The 25,488-nt window shown below is 43.2% G+C and overlaps 2 protein-coding genes across 2 annotated transcripts in view; one reads left to right on the top strand and one right to left on the bottom strand.

Moving 5' to 3' along the window:
* plekhg4 (pleckstrin homology domain containing, family G (with RhoGef domain) member 4) overlaps positions 1–7,013 on the top strand; it is a 61,793-nt gene extending 54,780 nt beyond the window's left edge. Inside the window, 10 exon segments of the mRNA XM_042062238.1 lie at positions 80–329; positions 1,670–1,759; positions 2,152–2,376; positions 2,875–3,045; positions 3,433–3,613; positions 3,906–4,022; positions 4,146–4,397; positions 4,756–4,952; positions 5,525–5,584; positions 5,789–7,013. Coding sequence (XP_041918172.1) covers positions 80–329; positions 1,670–1,759; positions 2,152–2,376; positions 2,875–3,045; positions 3,433–3,613; positions 3,906–4,022; positions 4,146–4,397; positions 4,756–4,952; positions 5,525–5,563 — 1,522 coding nt within the window. The 3' untranslated portion in view covers positions 5,564–5,584; positions 5,789–7,013.
* LOC121682187 (BTB/POZ domain-containing protein KCTD19-like) lies at positions 6,184–21,855 on the bottom strand. Its single transcript, XM_042062234.1, has 27 exons — positions 21,746–21,855; positions 21,385–21,469; positions 21,129–21,180; positions 20,654–21,040; positions 19,057–19,113; positions 18,797–18,903; positions 16,346–16,505; positions 15,959–16,131; positions 15,771–15,870; positions 15,591–15,702; positions 14,467–15,419; positions 14,154–14,301; positions 13,574–13,762; positions 12,931–13,053; positions 12,530–12,734; positions 12,293–12,441; positions 12,078–12,193; positions 11,734–11,876; positions 11,555–11,638; positions 10,010–10,118; positions 9,036–9,624; positions 8,618–8,758; positions 8,367–8,411; positions 7,659–7,810; positions 7,292–7,384; positions 7,075–7,191; positions 6,184–6,564 (listed from the first exon to the last, which is right to left on the bottom strand). Exons 11-26 carry the CDS (start codon positions 14,737–14,739, stop codon positions 7,105–7,107), a joined length of 2,646 nt encoding a protein of 881 aa, XP_041918168.1. The 5' UTR covers positions 14,740–15,419; positions 15,591–15,702; positions 15,771–15,870; positions 15,959–16,131; positions 16,346–16,505; positions 18,797–18,903; positions 19,057–19,113; positions 20,654–21,040; positions 21,129–21,180; positions 21,385–21,469; positions 21,746–21,855; the 3' UTR covers positions 6,184–6,564; positions 7,075–7,104.
* Positions 21,856–25,488: the final 3,633 nt, after the last annotated feature.

The raw sequence follows: 25,488 nt of genomic DNA, 5'->3' as shown, positions 1-25,488 counted from the left end.
TACATTTCTAAAACGAAACGATTGTAAGGGTCGTAACTTTAGTTAGTCATGTTTGTGTCCATCTACCTCTTCCTCACAGTAAGCTGCGCCACATCGTGGACGAAATGGTGACGACGGAGCGGGAGTACGTGCGCTCGCTACGCTACATCATTGACCACTACTTCCCTGAGATGGAGCGGGCCGACCTGCCGCAGGACCTGCGGGGCAAGCGCAGCGTCATCTTCGGCAACCTGGAGAAGCTGGTGGACTTCCACAGCCAGTACTTCCTCAAGGAGCTGGAGAGCTGCTGCAACCACCCGCTGCGTGTCAGCCACTGCTTCCTGCGTCACGTAAGAGCTCGCTGGCCTTCACCCACACATGTGCCCTCACACTGGCACTGGTGAATATGTATGCCCATGTATTCACCCACATATAAGGCAGCAGGAAGTTGCATACTTTATCGTACACATTCAAGGATCACAGTGTGTATTCCAGATGACATACTTATCAAGATCATGGGTACTATAGACTTGTTCCAGTTGGAACTTAATGAAGACAAGGGGGTTAGGTGGTTGAAGTTTACAGTGATTAAAAGCATACTTATAATCAAAAAGAGATCAGAATCAACATTTCTGTAATATTTATTTCAACATTGGCATATGGAAAAAATATAGTAGACAAGCTTCTGAGCGTTGAGGGAAACAGAGGGTCAGATCACCCCATGCTCATTTTTGCTGTGACCCCCCTCCTCTCCCCATACTTGGCGGTCTTACCTGGGCTTATTCTCTCAAGCAGAGAGCAGCTGCACAAACAGATGGGGAAGCGCCTCTTACCCAAGTCCGCTCTCTAGGTGGCTCTGGTGTTGGCAGTGCGTCGACCCACCCCTCAGCTCAGCCTCCCTCCCTCTTCCTCCCCCTCCCTCTCTCCCCTCATCTCATACTGCCCCTCGCTCCCTCTCTCTCTCTCCCTCTCTCCCCTCATCTCATACTGCCCCTCGCTCCCTCTCTCTCTCTCCCTCTCTCCCCTCATCTCATACTGCCCCTCGCTCCCTCTCTCTCTCTCCCTCTCTCCCCTCATCTCACACTGCCCCTCGCTCCAGGCCGTGGGGCTGTCTCAGAACTACCAAACACACTCAAAAGGAAATCAAAGAAAGCCAGATTAAGCCAGAACTGAGAGGAAAAAGAAAGAAAAAAAAATCGCAGACGTTCATGTGCCCATGGCTCTACATCCGTCTCTGTTCCACCCTCATATTTGTGGCCTGTTAAGACTGCTGGCTTGAGTGGAGCATTTTGATTTAGAACTCTGGGGTTTAATATACTGATTTTCCACAGCAGAGAACGCAATGGAAAGGTCAGACACTAATACAGACTCATCAAGGAGAGAGCTTACAGCACAGAGCTGCAGTAGGAATGTTAAAGCAACTTGACAGGTTTTTGGCAAGGGGAGTCACTTTTAGCGTTAGGGCACATTTTGCATGAGCGTAAAGCAGACTGTAAAACAATTTGCCCCCTATCACAAAAACTACTCTGCAAAAATACAACTGACGTAGCAAAACACAGCAAATAAATGTCTGTTTTTACTTTATTGCCGATTTCCCTGAGAACAAGGGAGGGTATTCTTTGGGTCAAAGGGAAAATGTCTGGTTTGCTGGATGGCTTCTTAAAATATTGTCTTTTCTCATAAATTGCAGCAAGACCAGTTTGGACTGTATGCCCTGTACAGCAAGAACAAGCCCAAGTCGGACGCTCTGTTGGCCAGCCATGGCAACTGCTTCTTTAGGGTGAGTGACGACTCCAAAGCCCAATGCACTACACTGCATAATATCCTCACCATGGCATGTTATACATGGAGGCCCGCCATAGACCTGTGCAGCACAAGGCCGGCCATTATCCAATATCCACAGAGCCGGGTGGACGCAGACACATTTGTTATTTTATTCCAACTCAATTGATGAAAGACCTTTTGCATTTCTTATCCTCTACCTCAGCCAAAACCACTGAGAGCACACCAAAGGTTTATATGGGTGACTCAGTGCTTTGGGGAATGTCTGCTTGGTCAGTATTCGAGAATGACACAGAACAACAGCGAACCCGACTTCAGACAATACAGCTAACCCTCAGTCTTAACTTCATCTGTCTCCTGTTTTGACTCCTCTCTCTCGTCCACCCACAGCACAAGCAGTTGGAGCTGGGCGATAAGATGGACCTGGCCTCGTACCTGCTGAAGCCTATCCAGCGCATGAGCAAGTACGCTCTGCTACTCAAGGACCTCATCAAGGAGGTGAGCGAGGCCCAGGAGCAGGAGCTGTGCTACCTGTGCGCCGCCGCCGAGATGGTCAAGTTCCAGCTGCGCCACGGCAACGACCTGCTCGCCATGGACGCCATCCGCGACTGTGATGTAAGTTGCACCTTATGCTTCCTAGCTTATGTTCCTGGTAGCGCACAGCGCTGGTGTTATATTTGTGTAAGCCCAGGAATAAAGATAATAGACATTAAATGCATGGGTTCCCATGAGTCCCATGAGGACGCTGAGTGGAAAACATACCTTGTGTCTGGAGGATCAAAATACAAGTGCTCTACAGACAGACAGGAATGTGTGTTTTACCACAACCAAGGCATGCAACCAGTAACATAACCTGTTAACTTCCCGAGGGCTTTCCAGTTTGACTGCTTATAACCTTACTGGTAAAAGCATGTTGTTTTCAGTTGACCTGACATATTTGTACTTTCACTGTACAACTGTTGTTTTGAGTTGCTATGAATACACCACCCCATTCGGATAAGCCTTTCCCCATCTGTTGTGGGCAGAGCCCCCATTTCTGGCCATCAGGTTGTGTTTATGATCAGTATAAGGTCAGATGTAAGGCTCTCTCTCCCCCTGTTGCTGCCCTGGCAGGTCAATCTGAAGGAGCAGGGCCAGCTGGTGAAGCAGGACGAATTCACCATCTGGTACGGGAGGAAGAAGTGCCAGAGACACGTCTTCCTGTTTGAGGACTTGATTCTATTCAGCAAACCTAAGCGCATCGAGGGAGGCCTAGATGTCTACATCTACAAGCACTCGTTCAAGGTAAGATCTATACTAGAACTATGTATGGAAATATCGAAACACAGAGCACCTGTCACTGTTTGTCTAAAACTGCAGTGCAGTAGCATGTGAAAGTGTTAGCTACAAAGCTAATTTTCACGCTACCAAAACTCCAGCCTCAGCAGAATGTAGGATAATCTGCCAAGTGGGATGCCTCAGTACATCTGCTGATCTCAGCAAACTGAAGAGTAATTCCTTAAAACTCAATTGAATACACACACACTCACACACTGCAATCCTCTAAAGCAGAGTGCTTGCTTTTTCTTTACAAGCCAACATCATGTTATTGTACTTGACCTCAAACCTCAAACTCAAGCTGAACTGTTAATTAGGACGACCCTAAACAGAATCCTCTTGATTGTTCTACAGACGGCCGATGTAGGCCTGACGGAGACCTCGGGTGAAAACGTCTTGCGCTTCGAGATCTGGTTCCGCAGGAGAACTTCAAAGAACCAGACGTACATTCTGCAGGCTGGCACGGTCGAGATCAAACAAGCCTGGACCTCCGACATTGCCAGGATCCTGTGGCAGCAGGCCACCCGAAACAAAGGTGACTTATAGAGACGGGGCTCTCCTATTTCACCTGGCAACCCACAACCCCAGCTCCCCAAAAAACATGTTTTATTCAGACGTTCAATCCTCCACTGCCCTGGGCCAAGGGGGAACGTGTCGGGGGCTGCGCGCTATTTGAATCTCACAAGGATTGGTTTACGCTGAGCTCACAGCTATGTGTCAAGCGTTTAATTTAAATGCAAATTCTCTGGTGCTGCTCCTCGAGGGTGCGGTCTCTTTTTTTGCGTAGCACAAATTGACAGGTTTTTTTTGTATCTGCTCCACTGCAGAGCTGCGCATGCAGGAGATGGTGTCAATGGGGGTAGGGAACAAGCCCTTCCTGGACATAAAGCCAAGTGATGCTGCCATCAACGACAGGGCTATCGACTACATCATGAAGGGCAGAGGTATTGATTTTGATTTTTACGAATATTATCATCTTTTTTACTTTGTTCACTGTCTACATTGTTTACATCATTCACTGTGTTATTTGTTGACATTGCTCATGAGTCCCATCTGTTTTGACCAAGGAGCCAGAACACGGGCGTCCATCGCCGTGTCGCTCTTCGACCACTCCAACCCGTTCAAGCGGGCGGCGTCTGTGAGCACGTCGGTGAACAGCGGTCCCCAGGCGGCCGGCGGGCCCCCCTCCTCCACACTGCTGGGGCCCCTCAACCTGCACATGTACAGCAGCCAGTCACTGATGCCCGGCGAGCGGCTCATCAGCTCCTGCATCGAGGAGGACGAGCTGGAGCATGAGACCAGCAGCCAGCCCTCCATGAGTACGTTAGACGTTACACTAAAACAACCGGCACTATTAGAGCTAACAGAGTAAAATAGCAGCCCAGCTCCCATCATCCATTAAGGAACAAATATGTTCCACAGTTTAACCTTTGAAGGGGGCATTGCTATTCACACAAACCAACACTAGAGGGAGTTGGGCCTTGCCTAGACAAACTCTGATAACAGTGTGCACAGCCAGGGTCAGATACAATGAAGAAATAGTCAGTAAACCACATTTTAAATTTCTAGAAAAAACTATGCTATAAGTATGCATTTTGTCCTGTTTTATATCCATTTTGTACATTCATCCTACACTGTATCTGACCCCTGTGCTGATTCTGTGCTGGCTCCCCACAGCCACTGAGAGCTCAGGCTCATCCTCCCAATGTCTGTCAGGTGGCGGCTCCAGTGGCTCGGACAGCGGCTGCGTGTCCAGCCACCTCCCGGAGGCCCTCTCCGAGGAGCCCAGCTCGCCCTGCGAGCCCTCCTGCTACTCGGCCGTCACCTCGCCCGTGGAGGACAAGCCGCGCTTCAACAGCCAGTACATTTCAGCGGTGAGTGTGTGTGTGTGTGTGTGTCTGTGCAGTGGTTGTGCTGGCTTGCTATCCTTGCTATCAGATTGTTGTAAACACCATTGTCACTTTGGGCATGTGCATCCTGTGTTTGCTTGGGTGTAATGAGACTATTTGATGTGACATTGTGCTTTGTCTTGGGATCTGATCATCCATCACAGTCAAAACGGTCTCTACCTAATTCTATCTTCTTCATCACTACTCTCCTATAAAGGAGGCCCTCTTCCCTCTAATGCGATTAACTCAGACTGAACAATAAATGTAATTAGTTTTGCCTTGTTGATGGCCGTGACGCCGTTGTTTCACCTGCATCCTTTGAGCATGAACGATGCCCTCATGTCATCTCAAACCCTTTTGTAACGGGGGGGGAAGACAGAAGTTTAATTTTATTTACACAATTTACTAAAATTAACATTCACTCACACACACAAAGACAACTGAAACCCCTAACTGTGACCGTCTCTGTGTGGGTCAGTGTCCTTGGAACATGTCAGAACTCCTTTAACATTCCCTTAACCCTCCTGTAACCAGCGCTTCTCTCCTTCCATCTACAGAAAGCAGCTCAAATCATAGGCCCATCCACTATAGTGTGATTGCTGTAATCCTGATTTTGAGTAAGTGAGGCAATGCTTTTCACATGTTTGGCTCACATCACCCATCTCCCTCCATCATTTTAATGGCCATTGCCTAGACAACCAAGCATGACCATATGGAACAATTTCTCCACGCTGTTGTTTTTTTTTGTTGAGCTTGTTTTCATTGGGAGCATGAAAAAGACAAGTACAGTGTATAACTCTTGCTCCTGCCTGTTTCTCCAGGTTTAGTATCCAGCTGTTTTCACCAAGAAGACAATGTCAGCCTCAAGGAAGAGGGGGTCAAGCAAGTATTTATTGTTCCTCTGGAGGCCAGCACATGTCATCTGATCTCATCTCATAGAAAGAGCTGGGGATATAGCACTGTTTTATTAAAGCCACTTTGAGCTTTCATAGCTTTTATATCTTTTTTTTTTTAGTTTTATTTTTTTTTAAGAAAGTTGATTTTAAAATATTCTTGTATTTATCTTCTTTTCAAAAAAAGTACTGGCAGAGTAGTGTTGTACTGTACTATACCCGTAACTGTAAATAATTGTAGTAGTTTACAATGCAGTTCTGAACTGTTTTCTGTTTTTTTTTTCTTTGTCTGTTCTTTACCACTTATGCTGCAGACTGCAACATGACAAAGCAGAAATACACCCTTTATTATGAAAAGGTTCTCTCTGAGTTTGGGTTAAGAGTCTAGTCTACTCTTTAACAGTTCTATGAAAGCAATATGCCTCTCTACTCTGTAGGCAACATGACACATCAGACTGTTTTCAGTGTCTTGGTCATCATCCCATGCATGTCTGTTGTTTCTTTCACACGCAACTGACCTGTGGTCAGTGCCCCTGGGTTCTTATGTGTCGGCGTTGCTGTTGCCGTGACGAGGCCGTCGTGTTTGCCGCTGTTGAAAAGCTTTCCTGATCCACTGCCAGCCTCATGTTCAGTGCAGCCAGTAGTTGTCGTGAGGGGCTTAATGCATCTTCCTCTCATCCCTCATGAGAGACTCAGCCTATCTTCTTTGTGCAGGAGGGATGTGATGACAAGAGGCCTGGTTACAACTTGTCCTTTAGAGTCATAAACTTTCATTTTCCCCCCCATCTTTCATTGCACTGCTTGCTTTCTTTTCGTTTTCTTTGTTGGAATCTGACATTTACAAAAATAAAAACAAAAACAATCTGTACAGTGTCTGTAAATAGTTGCACCACTTGGTGCTTTGTGATTCTAGTGTTTAGGAGAGAACTGTGGTAACTTTGTACATGTATGTATTAACCAGCAAAACCAGGGAATCACTAAAGTGCCATTCTTAACTGCAACGGGAGACAAAAAAGAGAAGAAAAAACTAAGGAAGAAAATAAATCAAATTTCCATCTATAGCTGGAGCATGATTGTGTACTCAAGTGTCATATTTCTTAATCCTAACAAGTTCACACATATTTAATAAAGATGGATTGCTTTGTATCTGTAATGGCGTGTTCTTTTCACTCTCTATCTGTCTGTCTATGCTAGTTGGAGTTTTGACCTCATACCTGTAGACGGCCTGGGCTTGTTGCTGTGTCTTAAGGAAACAGGGTTTCTATCTGGCAGCAGTGTCTCTCCAGCTGCATCAGGCACTCTGTGTAACGTCTTGCCAGCGGCAGGGTGAACTGTGTAGATCAGAATGAAACAGCCGTCTCAGATGACCTGTTGGGTGTGACAGTGTTCTTGGCATTCTCAGTGATACAACTCCAATAAGCAGTAGCTTACGTTCAACCACTGCTGTAACTTCTCTCTGGTCCTATGCAGCTTGACTTCGATGAGGCCCAGTAGCTCTTGCAAAGAGTCTTTTATCTGATCTGTCTGTGGTGAGAAAACAACAGGTCTTAAAGATGATCTCTGTGGTGTAGCCTCTGAGTTATGTGCTCACTCTTATAAAAGAACTGACCAGAAGAGATACAATAACAAAGTCAGTATATGGCTTTAATCCTTCAAGGATCTTAATGTACAGAAATGGTCAGGTTATTAATTAATCATAAATCTTAAAACCAGCTGAGTTTTATTATATTACTGGATGTTGCCATGTTACGCAACAGTATGACCAGATTATTACTTTACAGATCAGTAATGTCCTCACCCAGAGGAGATAGATCAGATTGGCTAAATTTTGAGTGCAATTTGCTGTGTCAAGCTTCTTTGAGTCCAGGATGATACCCGTCAGGAAAGCATGGCCCTCTCGTCCGTACACCATCTCCTCGTAAGACAGATTGAAGTGGGCAAAGGCCACATCTGGAAGGTAAGAAGATTCAGTTGTTTACCACTCACTATTGCAGGAAATACCGCAGAGTCTTTCCAGAGTTTGACTTTGATTCTTCTCCTCTCCAAACAGAGGAGGAGAAATCAAACACAGAGGGCCAGTCTAATTGGTCGAATGAATAATTCATACGAAAAGCCTGTGTGCTTGCTTCTCCATGGCTCCAGAGCCAAAAACTAAATACTCTGGAACGTCAGTGCACATTTTTGAAGAGCCTCAATAGTTTGTTTTAGCTGTCTGTGAGGTATTTTCTCAAATATATGACCTTTTAATAATGAAAGGAGCAAAGTTTGAGGTTTAAAGGGACAGGATGATGGCATGAAAAAAATCCTATCACTCCCCCTAGTGGTCTAAATCTGTCTTGCACCAAAAATAACAACTTCAGCTGTCACGGAGTGAGTTGTTATCCTGCCCCTGAAACATAATAGTCATGATTTTGGTCAAAACAACCAGTGCTATCTCGTTTCATGTACTTTTCAGTTCTTTCCATGCAATAAGTAGCGGCACTTCATCAGAAGCCAAGAGACTCACCCTGGGGATCTCCCATTGCAGTCGCAGTCACATGCGGATGGGCAGCTGGTTGGACAGATATACATAATTCATTTATCATCTTTTAAACATGGTGCAGACAGACTGGAATTTCATTGAGCGACTTTTCCAGAGCTAGAGGAAACGGAGTTGTCAGTCTTGTATAATAATATCATGGCAGCTGCAGCTGGACGGCAGTTCTGTTTCCGCAGTGCGGAGTCCAGAGTCCAGTGTCCCATGTTGTTCCTACTCACTGCTGTCTGGAGGGGTGCCCGCGTAGATGACGCTGTGGGTGAAGAAGCCACCTGGCTCCCCTCTCCCCAGGACCGGGGGGTGGGTCACCTGGATCACGCAGCCCCTCACGGGAAGACTCGTCCAGCTCCACCTCTCTCCTCCTGTGGCAACACAAACACAGTTACAGAGACGTTTCCTCCAGCTCTTCCTTTTTATCATTTTCTCCACAGATGATTTGTAAAGAGCCACAGAGTCACAGGTACAGCCTACCTTTACCTGTAGTATTGTTCCAGCAACACAGTACCACAATACTATATACTATAAATATATTACACCGCTCTATAAATACTGGTAATCTGTTACGTTTCACGCATATGATTAAGGATTAAGATTACTCATAATGTGGGAGATGTGGTGTGGAGTGAGCTTGTCCTAGACCTGCTGCTGATACGCTGTCTTCTAGTGATGAATCGGATGACCTAGCAGTGTGGCCTGAGCCGATGGGGCTCGTAGGCCCCGGCAGCCTCTTGATCTTCAGGTTGGGCCGACTTCTGAAGGTCTCCTCCAGTATCTGCACCAGCCGCTCCTTGGGGATGGACTCCTGCTCCGTCCTGTGCGCCGAGGCAACATGCTGCTGCTGCTGCTGTGTGGACGCCGAGATGTTGCTGCTGAGTCTCTGGAGCAGGCTCTCCAGGCAGGTGCCGCGGATCTTCTGGAGCAGGCTCCTGATGGAGCTCGAGAGATCGCCAGTGGCACTGGCGGCGTTAGCTGCATGGCTGGCACTACTGCTGGCTGTAGAAGGCCCACCGTTAGTGGTTTGATTTTCTCTGGAAGTTTCTGAAAGGCCTGGTAAGACACCTTGGGCTTGCCCCAGGTTCTTGCTTTTAGGGGGACTGTGATTAATTGGTGAGGAAACAACAATAGGCTCCTCTGAGCTGGGTCTACTTGACGAGTCTCCCATCAGCAAGCATGAGTAGTCTGGGCTCTCTTGCAGCTGTGCGTCTTGTTCACTGAAGTCCATGCTCTCCTGTGAAAAGTAAGGGATCATACACATGCTTTGCCAGTCTATCAATCTCCATCTGTTTACTGTGTTCTTGTTTTTCCACACGGGATCCCCACAGTAAGTCAGATGAATTAGTCAGGCGACTAAACCTGATCTGTGATTAAAATGTTCCCACAGACACCCACAAGGATATCCCGCAACAGTTGTTCATATTAAATTCTGTGAATGTGGCGGCACTTATCACATTATATCTGTAGAGCACGGGAGCTTTAATTTCTTAGAGCTGATGGTTGAATTTTTGCTGACAGTATTAAATGATATGAAAGGAGCTGCACCACCATTGCCAAATCAAGTATTACCACATTGTTTGTATTTGATATGGAATTATGTGAGGCAGGCCGGAACAAACCTCATCAGAAGATATCCCCAGAAAGCAGTCTTCGTCCAGAGACAGGGATTCAGCCAAAGACGAGGAAGAAGACCCATCACTGCTGTGGACCTTCCCTCTACACCAGGCCCTGAGAGTAAGAGCTAAGTGATGAGGGCTGCATAGACCTATTTAATTTTGCACTTGAATGTTTATAAGAAAGTGCATATAAATGTATGTGGAGAAATCTTCAGAATGGACATCATGACAGTCTAAAACGCATGGTCACTGGCGAAAAGCTTATTTAAATTTAGTGGGATGTTCAGTCCACATTTGGAGTGTTTTCGTTATCAAACGTCGGGCGGATGGCGCAACAAGGCGTTCCTAGTTTTTTTTTCCTAGGTCCTAGGTTTTCAGTCAAGGGTGTGTTTTGGGCGTAACATCATTTAAATCAATGAGAATGACATCTGTCATTCCCTTTAACAGCACGCAGTGCAATATTAAACAGCTCATCGGTATTTTCATAGTCAGTGGCGCATTTGAAGGAATCTGCTTGCACACGAGACCGTATGGAACAGTTATTCCACTAAACCATGCTTTACTAAAACCTAGTATAGTATAGCCTACACACATTTGCACTCGTCTATTATTTGAACTCATTGGAAAAGTGAAACTAACTTCACCGTGGCGTCAGTTAATTACTTTCACTATTGACTGACAGTGGGTTACCATTGAAAACATTGCCTTGGAAAAAGCAACACACTATAATGTTCGAATGACTGAATAAAAAACGTTTATCCTGCAGAGTTGCTTACATTTCGTGACAGTGTGTCTTCAGCTGTGCTTCATATTTGCCTCTCCGTCATTACCAACGTGCAAATGATGGTGAATACTGTAACTACTCATTGTGAGATGTATTTCGTAATATCTTTATTATAATTCTGTTTCCCATTGTAATCGTGTAATTTGTAATCTTTTGCATGGATACAGTATGCGCCGGTGTGCATTTGTGGATGAGAGAAGCATGGTGCGTTGTGCACCCGCCCATATCACTGTTGATAATGCGCTCTTAATATAACATATAAACAACTCGCCATGAACTTCTGACCAGGTATCTCTTGGTCAGTGGCGTAATGCGTTTTAGGTAGTGTACGATAGCGCACCAGATCCCTCCTCAGGTCGTTAGTTGCCACACCCCTTGGCGCGTTGCTCAAAAAAAGAGACATGCAAAATAAGAATTTAAACGTTGCGCCAAGAAAAAAACCCGTTTTCCGCCATGCGCCAGGTGGAAAATAGGGCCCAAAATGTATCATATTACACAATATAGCTTGCACTACTTCTGTGGACTCCTTTCACTACCTAAGAATGTCTACACAAAAATACAATTCAACACAAACAAAATAGACATAACATTGATTATGTACTGATATATATATATGGTACTGTATATATTTGCGTAGGTTATTATTATTTTATTTTTTTTCTGTACAGAGACACCAATGACTGGAGATAAGTCCTTGGGTCCTTCTGATTTTCAGTGATGGTCAGAGTGACATTCACCAGAGGTTAACATGATTAGTCAATCACCTGTAGTCTGAGCAGTCCTCCAAAGCTCCAGTGAGGGCTGGGATCTGGAAGGCTTCAACCTCCTGGCAGAGCAAAGGCCACTCTCTGGAAAAGATCAGCACAGACATAACTCTGATGATAGTGTTTGACATAGGGATGGATATTTACTCTACAGGATTGCCTTAAATATGGGCCTTTACCTGAAGTCAGCTGGAAGTAACAGACGACCAGATCTGAGGAAGTTTAAGATGTGACGGAATATTTGCCCGTCACCTTTTACATGCAGACTCTGACCAAAGCAGATCCAGTTGACCTTACTAGAGTTAGACAGCAGCTCTGGATACTGAGGGGAGGAACAGAATTGAGTAGACATGACCGGAGCCAGACATGTTTCATACATTGTAGTCAAATGGAGAAACCAAACCACTAACTCACACAAATGTTCCTTGTGATTTATTTGTCATAACAAATAAGCAGTTTTAAAGCATAAGAGGCAGATTAAAAGACATTGTTAAAGCAAAAAACACTGTAACATTTCACGTACCTTCAAGAGAGTCTGCAAATAAGTGGCGTACCAGTGTGTTCCAACGTAAACTTTTACAATTTTATAAACCGTGCATGCCGCCACTGAAGCAGACCATGGCTTTGCAGTAAATACACCTATAAAACAGTCCCGGGAAAAAACACCATCCCAGTGTTACAGGCAAGGAAAACCATTTTTTAACAAGACTCTTGGTTTAACTTTGTGCAATGTCTCACTTTTTGAGGTTTTCCTCTTGTGCAGAAACTGGAACAAGGCCTCCTTGAAAGCCTGGTAGGCCCCATCCTGCCCTTCCAGGTACTCGCATAAGCCAGACAGCTGAGAGGCCTCCTCTGTCAGAGGCAGACAGCATGTTCCCAGCCAATCCCTGAAACAACACCAAACGTCATGAGGAAGGAGTGCCCCTTTCATTGTATATGCATCTCAGAAATATTTTATCTGTGAAGTAGCCTTACTGCACGTGTTGGAAAAGAACTCCAGAGCCTGTTACGTACAGTCTGCTCCCCTCAAGATTGCTGTCTATGTGAAGCTGACCCAGCGAAGAATCAGGGTACTTCACTAACAGGTCAAAGGTCATGATATATAAAGGCTGAGCAACAGATTCCGAGTCTGATATTTGGGGTGAATCCAGAAGTATGGACGAAGAGTCACTATTTATCTCTGAGGGAAGATAATAGATGTTATTAAATGTCACAGCAGCTGGAGTACTGGAGATAAACATTAAGTACTAAATTAAATCAAGCTCCTATTAAATGTAATGTCCAGGGACACTCTGAACTCTGAAAGGGAACAAGTAACCCCTACTTCTCAACTAAAAGACCTGTGGTCTTAATGAATTCTGTGAAACGTGTCTCACCACATTGTTCCTGCAGTGCTTCCACGAACTCTGTCATGCCAACCATTTTTGCCTCGCTGCTCAGCAGCTCGTAATCACCGAAATGCTCTGGCAGTAAGATCTTTCCCGTATGCAGGAAATTAGCTGTAATGAAGCAAAACAAACCCAGGTCTTTCTTATATCAGCCACTACCAGCTGCTAGCACTCACTTTGTTGATCTATCATCACCACTGACAAGGCATATGAATGGAATGCCTATCTTGAGACTGATGGATAAGTTGTATTGAGCAGAAATGGACAAAAAACATTTAGAAAAGGATAAAAATATAACTCTACACAACTACAGTATGGATCATATAGAATGTGTAAATACTCCTGTGTTCATTCCTGTCAGTGTCATAGACTCACAGTATTTGTTTTGATAGCCAGAAAATGAAAATATAATTAAATGTGCTGAAATATTCTACAGCTATCCATGCAAGTCCACTCCTGAGAGCTATATGCACTGACACGTGGCAAGTAGGTTTTCAAAAGAACATTTACAATATTGACATTGTGTGACAAATAAGTCAATCTGGTAGTGGTAGCCTACTGTTTCAGTCAAAGATGACATAAAATAGGCACAGTGGGCAGAGATGGCTACCGTTAAAGTGAGGGAACTTGCCTATGAACCTGAAGAGACGGCTCCCACATTCAATGATAGCTATATCATCACACAGCCACAACAGGTTGTCCTGTGTCACCAAGTTGGGATGTAATCGAAGCTGCTCCAGTGGAATGAAGCAGTACATCACCTCCTCATCATTGTCCACCAGAGGCTTCCCCACCAGTCCCAGAGGTATGGCATCATGCACTGATGGAAATGACAAAAATGCATACAGATTAATATGAAGTCAAGAGATGATTACAGTAACTAAGAGTCCATAAAGGTAACTAATGATTAAGGTATTTAGACATTAATTTAAGTTCAATAATTTCAGAAAAATAAGTTCTGTAGTTGATGTAACAAATATAAATGCAACAAATATGGAGAAATAACAGATCTTTACCTATTTGTTAACTTATATGGTAGGCTATATGGAATGGCTAATAGGATATTTCAAGCTTTCTCTATTATATGCATGATTTTATTTAATTTATTTAATGTGGGACTGACACATTTCTTGGATTGACTGATCTGGTACAGGACCAGGTGATGTTATTTCATGTATGTCTGGTTGCAAACAGCAGAGGGCATTGCTTACCTGTGAAAACCGGGCTGGCCACAGATTCAGGTTGTTTAGGATTACAAAGTCTTGTTTTCCAGTAATACATAGCAGCTCTTTCTGTGACCTGTAGGTCAACTGGGCGTGCACGTAGGAAATGCTTGCCTGACTGACGGTTTTCCAACGCCTTCGAAGAAAGAAATATATTGTTTACTCACTTTAAATGTTTGCTTCTTGTGTGTTAACTGTAGGTTCTACGGGACCACTGACACAAGCCGTTAGCCGTGAAGGTAGACTGTTAGCTAACAGTATGATAAAGTTATCTCTTTTTTTATATGAAGTTATCACTCACCTGTTGCAATGATGTAAGACGTAGGGTTGATGACAGCTCATATAAAATATTGATCTCAGATATGCAAGAGGACGCAAGTTTACCAGTGTGTATATAATAATGTAGGTGTCTGAAGGTGAAGCCATCCCTGTCTAGGAATAATCTTGCGTGATGATTGAAGACAGATTCTTTCAGTAACAATGACTCTTGAAAACAGGAGAGTCGGCTTATCGGAATGGAGTACAAACATCCACCAACATTGAAGATGCAAGTTTTGGTGTCTTCTTCTGCCATGATGACAAAGGTGTGGTCTCTGCCGCAGCTAAATTCAATCTCAACCCACTGAAAGAGTAATGTTAATCGGAGTAAGTTGAGCGATGAAAGATAAATTATTTCATTGAAAATATTTAGCTAATGTAACAGTTACGTTAACATTAGCCATGTTAGCTATTCAAGCCAAGTTCCCTAGCAGCTAAACTAGCTGTTAGCTAGTCATGCTTGCCGACGCAGAAAAGGAAAAATCACTTGATCGCACATCAAAATAGACGTATAAATGCACAACCTATTTAAGACTTAGTAATGGTAATATATGTTGTTTAGTTATTCTAATCATATATATAACATTAAAAATATAAGATGCCACTTTTCTCTTTCATCATTATAAAAAGCCGTTTCAGTATGGAACGTGCCATAGATCGAACTGGTGTCGCGTGCCGCCCGTTTAACAGTGTCATCCGATTTCTGAGCATTTCTATACCGAGAAAGCTGTGAGATGTAGTGCTAATATTCCTTCGCAATCAAGGTAAGCAAATAGTTTGTTGTGATTCTCAATAACCACAAAACACTAGCAATGCCTATTCACTTTATTTTATATAGTCTCATCATAAGCGTCTGTAGGCAGGCCGTCCCCATCATCAGGAGGTGGCTTCATGGCTTGTCTTCCAGTTCTTGTCAGAGATAGGCGCTGTAGAGACCTGTGGAAGATATTCTGACATTTGCTAATTCAGACATTTTATGGATTTTAAGGAGAAACATAATTTCGTAACTTCGCAATGAAAACATTCCCACCACTACCCTCGTAAATTAACAAAGTTCTCTATATTATGTCTATGGTTCTGTCCCCATCACTGCTGGACCAGACCCACCTGTGAGTTGCTTGTAGGATGTCCATTGAGTCTTTTAACTCCTTCAAATGTTTCTCTTCAGCCTCCAGCACTTTCCCTTGCAGTTGCAAACAACTCTGCCATTGTCTGTCAACTATTAAAAAGTCAGCCCCGGATTTGTGCAGAATCTGCCTTTAGAATGAGAATGTTTTGAAAACTCACTGTTATTCCAGGAGGAGTTGTCTTCTCTCAACTTATGTATCTCATGCTTTAACTTGATGTTGTCCATCAGGGCTGTGACAAGCTGTTTCTGAAGACATGTCTGGGTAATAAATTGTAACAAAATAATTAAGGATTCACCTCAGTACTTCATGCGGATATGAATGTAAAACTTTAATAACCATACAGACCAGTTGTGATTTCTGGGTCAATGTCCCCTGCAGATGACCAACTTCAGTGCAATCGTGACTCTTTTCTCTTTTCTCATGTATTGTTACACTTTCATTACCACCTACGTCTCTTTTCTCCTCTGTCTCTTTATGGGAGGATGACTTCAGTTTGGAGAGGATACTGTAGGCTTGTTCTGTATAAGAGATGATAATATGGTAATAACAACGATAATAATATTTGACTTGTGTGCATCGAACGGCATTATGGTGTCAATTATGTCCTCATTGCAACTGGTAGTGTATCAGTACAAAATACTTGATTTGCTAAAGTTGTTATATAAAGTATAACATTGTCACATGCTACATTATGTCTGCAGGTGAGAAGACCAGTATGCATGCAGCCCTCACCTAGAAAGTTGGGGTTGAGATGAAGGGAGAAGTTGCCACTCCAGTGCCTGTCGACGAGATCCAGTAGGCCTCTCAGTACGGCAGACAGCTCAGAGATGTGGGGAGGGAGTAGAGGACTACCACACAGAGAGCTGCTGCCAACCCCCGACAATCCAGACACCTGAGTAACGACAGGCCTACGGTCAACAACTGCCAGGTGAGTTCTGATATTTCCTGAATGTGGAAACAACATTTTCCTACCAATGTCTAATGGTTTAAACCAGTGGTTCTTAACTGGTCTGGCTTTGGGACCCACAATTTCCCATGTTCATTAAGTCGCGACCCATATATATATATTTTTTAGCTTTCAAGCCAACGGATATGGTGAGCTACATGGTAAGACGTGAAATACCTGTGGGCCTACTTGTTTGGAACATGCTGATGTTTGGCATTACATTTGTGAGGTCTTCAACTCCTGATGTCACCTTTCAAAGTACTCAGGTTTGCTTTTGACAGGGGTGCTTAGTTTCCATGTAGCATTTTTGTTTTGATAGTTTCATGCTCTCATGTGCCAGCAATTCACTGCACACCACACACTGGGGTTTCAGTCCCATTTTTTACTCAACTTAAATTAATCCATGTCCTACTTCAAATATTTGCGGTCGTAGCCTACTTGCGTATACCACTAAACTGATGTCTATCATGACCTGTCACATTAACATTGTCTATGTCCATGGCAACGGCTGATATATGAATAAAATCTATGAAAATAAAGGCCTGTTATTAGATCTGATAAAGTAACACTTAAAATGGCATTTTTTTTAACCCACAAGCTCTGCGACCCACTTTTGGGTCCTGACCCACCAGTTAAGAAACAGTGTTCTAGGGGAATACTCTGATGCATGTGTTTGATGTTGTCCATCAAAATGTAATGAAACAAAGCAAAGTCAAATTTGATCAAAGCTTAGACAGGTTTAGTATTTAGTATACTAATGTTTTGCAAATGCCCATTCTCAAGTTGCAAATGCAAATTCCCCATTTTAATGATTAGAGCTCTCCCTGAATCATGATTTCTGAGGGGTCTTAATAATCTAAAAAAAGTGTACAATCTAGGCTGGGACAACGCGTCGATATAATCGATGACGTCGACGCAAAAAATACGTCGACGCAAAATATGAGCGTCGATTCGTCAAGCATAACGTGTGTTGTTAAATATTTTTAATTTTACACCTTCAGTGTTTTCAATACGTTGACTAATCTGTGGCTGGGCACCACGAAATCAAAACCGGCCACCACACATTGATGTTCTATGTTGTAGGCCTACTATTTAAATTAAAGATAAGATGAAATAATTTCATTGAGCTGCACATTTTACTCACACAGCCTTTCCTCGCCCCGCCCGCTCTCTTTCGTAAGGAGCCTGCTGCTCCTCCTCTGCATGTGCATTTAACAAAATATTCACGATTGTTAAAGGATTGTTGTTGCCACATAGAAGCACTGCATATAACACAGTGGGCTAAATTGCTATTAAATCCGCTTAGCATCGTGACCATGCTGCACAAATTTGTTCAAAACTGCTGCATTAAAGTTAAAGTAAACTCTGCTAAGGTCTTATCACAACATAGTACATTGAGGAGACTAAACTAAGTTAAGTTAGTGTATGCAATCAAGCAGTATCTCAAAGTTAACGTTAGAATACTGTTTGGATGTCAAGTTTAGCATGCTTACTTGCAGCTGCTTGCATTCGTTACTCATGCAGGGCTCATTTTATTGACTCTGAATGTTTGCAAAATCCCGATGTAAATGAAAAAGGGTTTTCCAAGACTCAAAAGTGCTTGTCCAAAGGAGAAGAACGAACCGTTATTTGAACTAACTACGGTATGAATTGCATCCACACATCAGCAGCCTTTTAACTGTGTTAATGTTAATAGCAAGGATTCCCACACGAACGTCTTAAAATGGCAGGCACTCAATTAGACATACACTACTGAACTTTATTGAATGCTACCTCTGACTAAGAATGCATTGCTTTGCACTTGTATAGTCTTTTATTTTGGAATCTTAAGAGCAATAAACATATATTGCAATGTTAAAGAATTCATGTTTTTACATTCAGATATGTAAATAAACATGTATAGTTGCTATTAGTGAAGTAATGGGGAGATAATCGATAATCGAATCGAATTGAAATCGAATCGGACTGAAAAAAATAATCGTTAGATTAATCGATGCATCGAAAAAATAATCGCTAGATTAATCGTTTAAAAAATAATCGTTTATCCCAGCCCTACTACAATCTAATAATATTAATATTATTATAAAATAACTGGGTCTTTAATATGTTTGTAAATCTCAATTAATGTGCAATTAGCTAAATTTTAATGATTAGAAATTTCCCTGAAACCATGTGCACCCTCCAGTAACACTGTTGGTGATCTGTCCTCTGCACTTGAGTCAGCTGATAAGATAGACCTTGCTGGTTTCAGTGGTTTCCTCTTGACTGTGAGTCATTGGTTGTGATGTAACGATCTGTCTGTTGTGGTCTAAGGGAGAAGTGGGCTGCTGTGTTTTCTTCAGGCCTAAGGGAGAGACAGATGCTGGTGGAGCCATTAAGTTGATAGTTTTATCTTCCACACACTGCTTTGGCTTTAGTGCGCTTTTATAGCCTTCCACCTCTAGAGGTCTGTCTTCAGTGAGATTTGGCTGAAAGGCATTCCACAGCTGAGACTCACCACTGGCATGATAGGCAATTGCAGATCTATCTGGAACAATAGTTGCTATTTCCAGATCTGCAGGAAGAATGGGCACATGACAAATTATTGTAATGGAATGGCAGAGGTGGAAAAAGTATGAAAATATTGTACTCAAGTAAAAGTACCAATACCTTGATGAAATATTACTCAAGTACAAGTTAAAATACCGATCTGAAAATGTACTCAAGTAAAAGTAAAAAGTAGTTCATTTAAAATGTACTTTAATTAAGTTACTTAGTTACTTTTTTTTTGTGGGGGGGGGGGGGGGGGGTACCAGAACAACCAGTTTTACCAGAGACTTTCTAATGAGGAGATACAGCACTCAAAAAATCCTCCATAGTAATGCATGGGGTTAGTTTGTAACGCAGTTGTCTACACATATCACAACCCTTCCGCGAGCCAATCATGTGGTGTGTTGTAAAATACATCGAGCCAATCATGTGGTGTGCTGTGAAGACATCGTGCCAATCATCTGTTGTGATCTCGCTGCTGGAGCAAGATTGGTGTCCTGAAGCCTTACACAAATGCATTTCTGCCGAAATAGATGCACGATAAGTGCCCAAAAAGTGTTGCAATATGGCCGCTGAGTGGAGGTACGATTCATAAGGTAGTCTATCTTTTGTTTATTTAGTTGAGCATCGCTAGTAGTGGACCGCTAATTGTTGTGCTGCTGGTGCAATGTCTTTCTCCAAGAAAGCCAAGTCAGGTTACTAAAAACAAAGGCCAAAACAGGAAAAAGAGAGACATCAAAATGAGGGGAAACAACTGCTAATAAACTTCTTTCCAAAGAAAGGTGAGCACAAACGTCAAAACACGAAAGAAATCCTATGGTGTTTGCTTGAATATCTCCGCAATCATTGGTGCTAAAACGAACTGAGACAACCCATTGGAATAGCGGAAAACTTTCATAGGTTAGGCTAATCTGATGCATCTCGTGATCCAGCTCCATCTCCATCACTTTCAGAAAGACTGCATGGCGTCAGCTTGAATCATGTTCTGTTGTAGGCTACATGCTGATCATTATCACTAGGCTAGTGGTTTAGGGCGCGATTTTTTTTTTCTCCCTTTCTGTTTTCGTTAGTCTTAACTTTTTTTTTACTCAAGTAACTGATGGGATTTTTGATGTAGCGAAGTACAATACTTCACTCAAAAAGTAATCAAGTAAAATTTAAAATACCGATTTTATAAACTACTTAAAAATACAAAATACACAGAAAAACTACTCAATACAGTAATGTGAGTAAATGTATTTCGTTACTTTCCACCTCTGTGGAATGGTAAAAACCTCTTGGAATACATGCTCTCTGGACAGATCAGGTCAATGAAACCTCTTCCTCCCTCTGCAATTATGCCCCCTTGTGGCTAAATCTAGAATTGGTAATTTTGTCACATGTGGAAGCTCAAAGCACAACACTACTACTAATAATACTAATACCAATACGGTAATTTACCACCTCATTGAACAAGACACAATCATACATTGTGCAAATCTGTACACTCTATCACTTAAATAGATTAAATGGGAGTTAATCCAAACGCATGGCTGTTGCCTTGTTGATCCTCTCTGCTTGCTTACCGGTAGTGAGTTGAAGTAGTCTATTGATGCTGGCCTCCATCTCTGTCTGGAAGTGTGCTATGCTATTGAGTGTGTGCGGAGCAGCGTCTAACGTGAATGACCACTTGTTAGGGCTCTGGCATTTAGTCTGTGTTTGCTCACTAAGATCATGACCCTGAAGTATCTTGTCTGATCTTTCTGGAGAGGGTCTTGTCAAAATGGCCTGTTTCTTTGAGCATGTATCCTCCTCCACTTGACTGGTGCTATCTATACACAAATCTTTGTGTGAAGTCTTGATGTTTTTGTAGTCCTCGAGAAAAGTCACCCTCCGTTTTTCTTTCGGGCACTTGGGAGAAAGAGTCGTGAGCAGTGACGACAAGTGTGGGGCTCTGGGAAGTGGTTTGTATTCTGAAACACAGCAAGACTAGAGTGTAACCCTCTTGAAATCTAAGCTAGACACACTTACCAAAATCTTAGAGCCAAACAAGGCCCTTACCTTCTGTAAAGCTTGCAGCCTTAAAGACTTTTGAGGAGTCCTGTAGAGAGTCCTGAAATGTAGTAGGTATATTTGTGTAAATGTATGTGCAGCAAGTAGCAGCCTTTTTAGTATGATTGAGAGTAGCAAGGCAGTAGCATGCATTTGTGTGTGTAGCAAGCTAAGGTGTGTGTGCTTACATGCATATGTCTTTGTTTGTGTGTGTGTGTGTGTGTGTTCGTGTGTGAGAGACAGAAAGAAAGAATAAGTGTCATACCTGTGTGGAGCTAGCTGTTTTGTTAGGTAAATGTTTCTCTGTTTTGAATTCTCCCTCTGCCATTGTGCTGTGTTATATTTGAACTCTAAAATAACAGGATCAGTTGGGGTTAGTACACACAGACTTTTCCAAGCTTAAAAACAATGGCAGTGTTACTTTGCCACCATAACTTGCATTTCAATGGATTGGTGTCCCTTGAAGATCATACTTTGTCTGTCTGTTTGCATTTCTTTGTCCTGTTTTTCATATAAAAGACGATCAAACACAGTTTCTGTGCCCGACTCACTGTCTTGCTCACTTGAACATAATGATCTCCCTGACTTCCTTGTCCGTTTCAACTTCCATTATCACAGCATCTCACCTCTCAGTGTCTGTCTGAAGATCTTTTCTCTCTTCTCCGCACCACTGCCTCTCATTCAGAGCACAGCGCCTCCCGCATACTCAGTCTGCAGTCCTTGACAACAACTTGCCCATTTAAAAAAAAGAAAAAGAAAACTGCATGCCATTATTAAACAACTTATGGCAGAAAGGCCCTCGTCTGGTCCCAAAACCCACACTGTGAAAAACAAGCTTTGCTTCCTTGCTTTGCTGCAAGCATTGTTGGTAGCCATGGGTACGGCGGCGAGGAGCCAAACATCAGTGTAGGTGAGGGTGTGGACTCTTGACAGATCTCATGAGGAACAGTTTAGCAGGTAAAGCCATTTAAAGCCGAATCCATGATTTCATTTATTAGCATTTACCAGTATTTGCTTTTCAAAGAAAACGTGTGAAAGTGTAGCATTTTAGTCATACATATTCAACATTCAATAAATATTCAGAAGGTACATTAATATCTCAGAAATTGAATAGCACATATTATTAAGCATGGTTATATGGTTGCATATTAGCTCTGTAGGTAGGTTTACATGGATGCTTTTATTCCAATTAGAATCGGAATAATGGCTCAATCGGAATAGAAATTACACGAGCTTGATCGGAATAAAACTGCTAATCTGATCAGAATTTTAATCGGAATGAAAGAGGTGGTGTATTCCGTTCCTATTCCGATTGAATAGCCATGGATACAGTCAATTGGAATAGTTTAATGCCCTTAGCGAGTACACAGAGTGACCTTTGCAATGCAACACAAACCTATGAATGACAGTGTAGTAATACTGATTACTCCTCCATATCCAAATCCCACTTTTGTCAGAGAGCACATTCCGAGCTTGCTCCCTGCAGATTGGCATGTGTGTATATTAGGCGTACTGCTCTTCTTTGGCTCGCAGGGCACGCGTCATGTTTAGAGAGCAAACACAAGGCCTAGTCAGAGTTTGGGTGGATGCTCATATGTCAAAAGTAAGCCTCACTGTTCCTCCTCAGATGGCCTGCTCTTGCCCCTCTTCCACAAAAGATAAAAAAAAACCCTCACTGCAGGTGCCTGTTATTCTTGCTGAGCTGTGCGTGTTTGGAGAGCAAACACCTGTTCTCCAGGGAGGATTATTCAGGAGTCAGGCATGGCTCTGACTGAGTAGGTTAGTCAGCTCCACCATGATAAGGCTCTGCTCAGTCAACACTGGGCATGCCCAAGGTTGCTAAGAACTCATTGTGTGTGTGTGGAGAGATTAGGAGAGTGCATGTGTGTGGGACAGTGTGAGTTTGTGTGTGTGTGTGTGTGTGTGTGTGTGTGTGTGTCCGTGTCTGTTTTAATAACGTTGTTGTGAGTTGTGAAATGTTATGGGATTGCACCACATATTGCCTTCTGCCATCTATTACTTGTTCACTTCTGGTGAAGAAACATTGATTTCATTGGAACACTTAGCAACATGTTTGCGCCTGTTCTCACTTCTCTTTTTATATTTTGGCACTCATGTTATCTTATGTTTATTCAGCATTTGTGTACTGCTGTTACCATCTAAATGGAAAATTTCTTTAACATGGCCTTATTTGACACAGCTGTTTAATTTTCTTTTAAATTAAACAGAGAACAGTGTTGCATTAACAAAATTGCAGACCTAATAAAATAATGTTTTTCTTGAGTTGTTTAGAGGGCTTTTAGAGCATTTTGTTTTAAAAGTGCTAAAAAATGTTTGTTCTTTATTGGCTTTTGCATAATAGAAACAGTCGTTCATTTTCTGGAATGCGTTTGTTACGTAAAACTAAACCAACAAATATAGATGAAAGAAAATGGAACAAGTTTATTTCTGATTAAACAGCTGACATCATGTTCATGTGCATGTGTGATTGGGCTGATTTGAGTGCAATTTGAACTGACACCCGACCACAATGATTACACAATTAACTCTTTCCATTTTAAAAAAATAGAAAAATGCGTATATTAGTGGACCAAAATGTATCCCTGTTCCTAAAAGACCATGCACTTTTCTGAGGCATCCAGAGGCAGCCATTGGTGGATTAGTATTCGGTCCATTTGACCTCTCCAGCCCCTTATCACAAGCCTCGCCCAAGGGGGACTCTCAGACAAACTTAGACTTGGAACCCTCCCCATGACCGAGCCCTCATCGGCATCCGTCGAGTGAACTGCTGCCGCTGCCACCCCGGCTTCCTGGCCCGAGTGAAAAGTTCTAGTTCTGTCGGCTTAGAGATAGAACCGCCCCGGGCTGTCTTCAGCCGACATGTGCAGCCGCTTATGTCAACAGAGGCGCCCAGGTCTGGCGCAGCCTGGCCCGCCGCGGGGCCGAGTTAGCAGGTAATTAATCCGGCTGCGTTTATCGCAGCCACCGCTGCCGCAACAGCCTGCGGAGCAGAGACGACTCGCCCCCGATGAGCAGAGCACGCTTGACTCGTCTGCGATGCTATTCATCAACCCGCGACGGCAGGCAACAAAGGTTGGGCTTGAAAACGGATCGCCCGGTTGCACTAGATATGTTTTTGATTAGAGGCTTCCAAGGAGATGTCCCAAACAAGCGTTGCCATGAAGTGCGTGTGTTTGGTTACAAACAGTGGAGGGAGAGGAGGACGGCTGGAGCCAGGTGCCGAAGTGTTATTTTGTGTACGGCTTGGGCTGCCATGACGACAAGGGACCCGCGTCAGCTTCCTGTTCCTCTCCCCCTGCAGTTTTGCTGGGGCTGCTGCGGAGCGACCGAGGTCTGCTGCTCCACTCGGGCTGGGAGAGAGGCAGTGCATGCCGCTGGTAGCAAGACTGGTCACACACACACTCTCTCTCTTTCCCTCATACACACACACACACACACACACACACACACACACACACACACAGAGACTCACACACCAATGCCCACCCAGCTTGATGTTATTGTGGAACATTAGACCATGCTAGTGGGCAGTGGAGAGTGTCTCGTCCATCCTCAAGTCACAATTCCCTCCTTGTGGCTGAGTGGAACTGGCAGAACACTGAAGCCCTTCCCTACAGGGCGGACCATGGCAGATGTGTTATTTCTGTGTCCAAATGCTTCCTCGCGCGGGAGCACTCAGGCAGGTTTGTGACTGTAACCTGAGATTATAGGCTGTTTCTCTGACTTCCTACATTTATTGAGGCTTGTCCACTCGAGAGGGTCATAACTGACTGACAAAGTGTACTGCAACTGGTGAGTGGACGGTTGTTCTGGTACACAACAGCCAAGCAACGAGGAATGAAATACAACAAGGGCACAGTACTGCCCGCTGAATGTCAAACTGACTAAAACAGCAGAACAGACAGTGAAAAGTGGGCAGAAATCTAATTTGGAGAAATTCTTAGCTTGTTACAACCCCCAACCCCCTCAACTTTCGACTGTGGTTATTTTCTAATTTACTTAGAAGCGATTATGGTAGGCTGTAAATTGCTGAATCACTGTTCTTTTTTTGTATCCTTATTAGATTTCGCATGATGTCAGTACTTCACTCTTTGTGAGGATTTAAGCATTCTTCAGTCATTTGTTGTGCAGTACAAAATAAAAAATTCTCAGTTGAAATTTGATTTGTTAAATGATTACCTTATTGGTTGGCATTACTTCAGAAGAAAATTCAGATAGGAATTGGAATTTCTTTCCTGTGAACATTGTTTTCCATGCTACATTTGCTATCATCTGTTATTAAATGTGAACAGTGAAACAGGTCGGAAGAAGAAATCTCATTTTATAGTGAAAACTGTAACACTCAATC

Source organism: Alosa sapidissima, chromosome 14, assembly GCF_018492685.1.
Source record: "Alosa sapidissima isolate fAloSap1 chromosome 14, fAloSap1.pri, whole genome shotgun sequence".
NCBI lineage: Eukaryota > Metazoa > Chordata > Actinopteri > Clupeiformes > Clupeidae > Alosa > Alosa sapidissima.
Note: the sequence above shows the minus strand (reverse complement) of the source record. Positions and strands in the feature narration are given on the sequence as shown.

What these genes read in the sequence shown, in the direction of transcription:
- LOC121682187 (XM_042062234.1), bottom strand. Translation starts at nt 14,739, where the DNA reads ATGGCAGAAGAAGACACCAAAACTTGCATCTTCAATGTTGGTGGATGT. An exon ending in TTACTTCCAGCTGACTTCAG is followed by an intron (nt 11,639 to 11,733) that starts GTAAAGGCCCAT and finishes GATCTTTTCCAG; the next exon opens with AGAGTGGCCTTTGCTCTGCC. An exon ending in GGGCACCCCTCCAGACAGCA is followed by an intron (nt 8,412 to 8,617) that starts GTGAGTAGGAAC and finishes CTGTCCAACCAG; the next exon opens with CTGCCCATCCGCATGTGACT.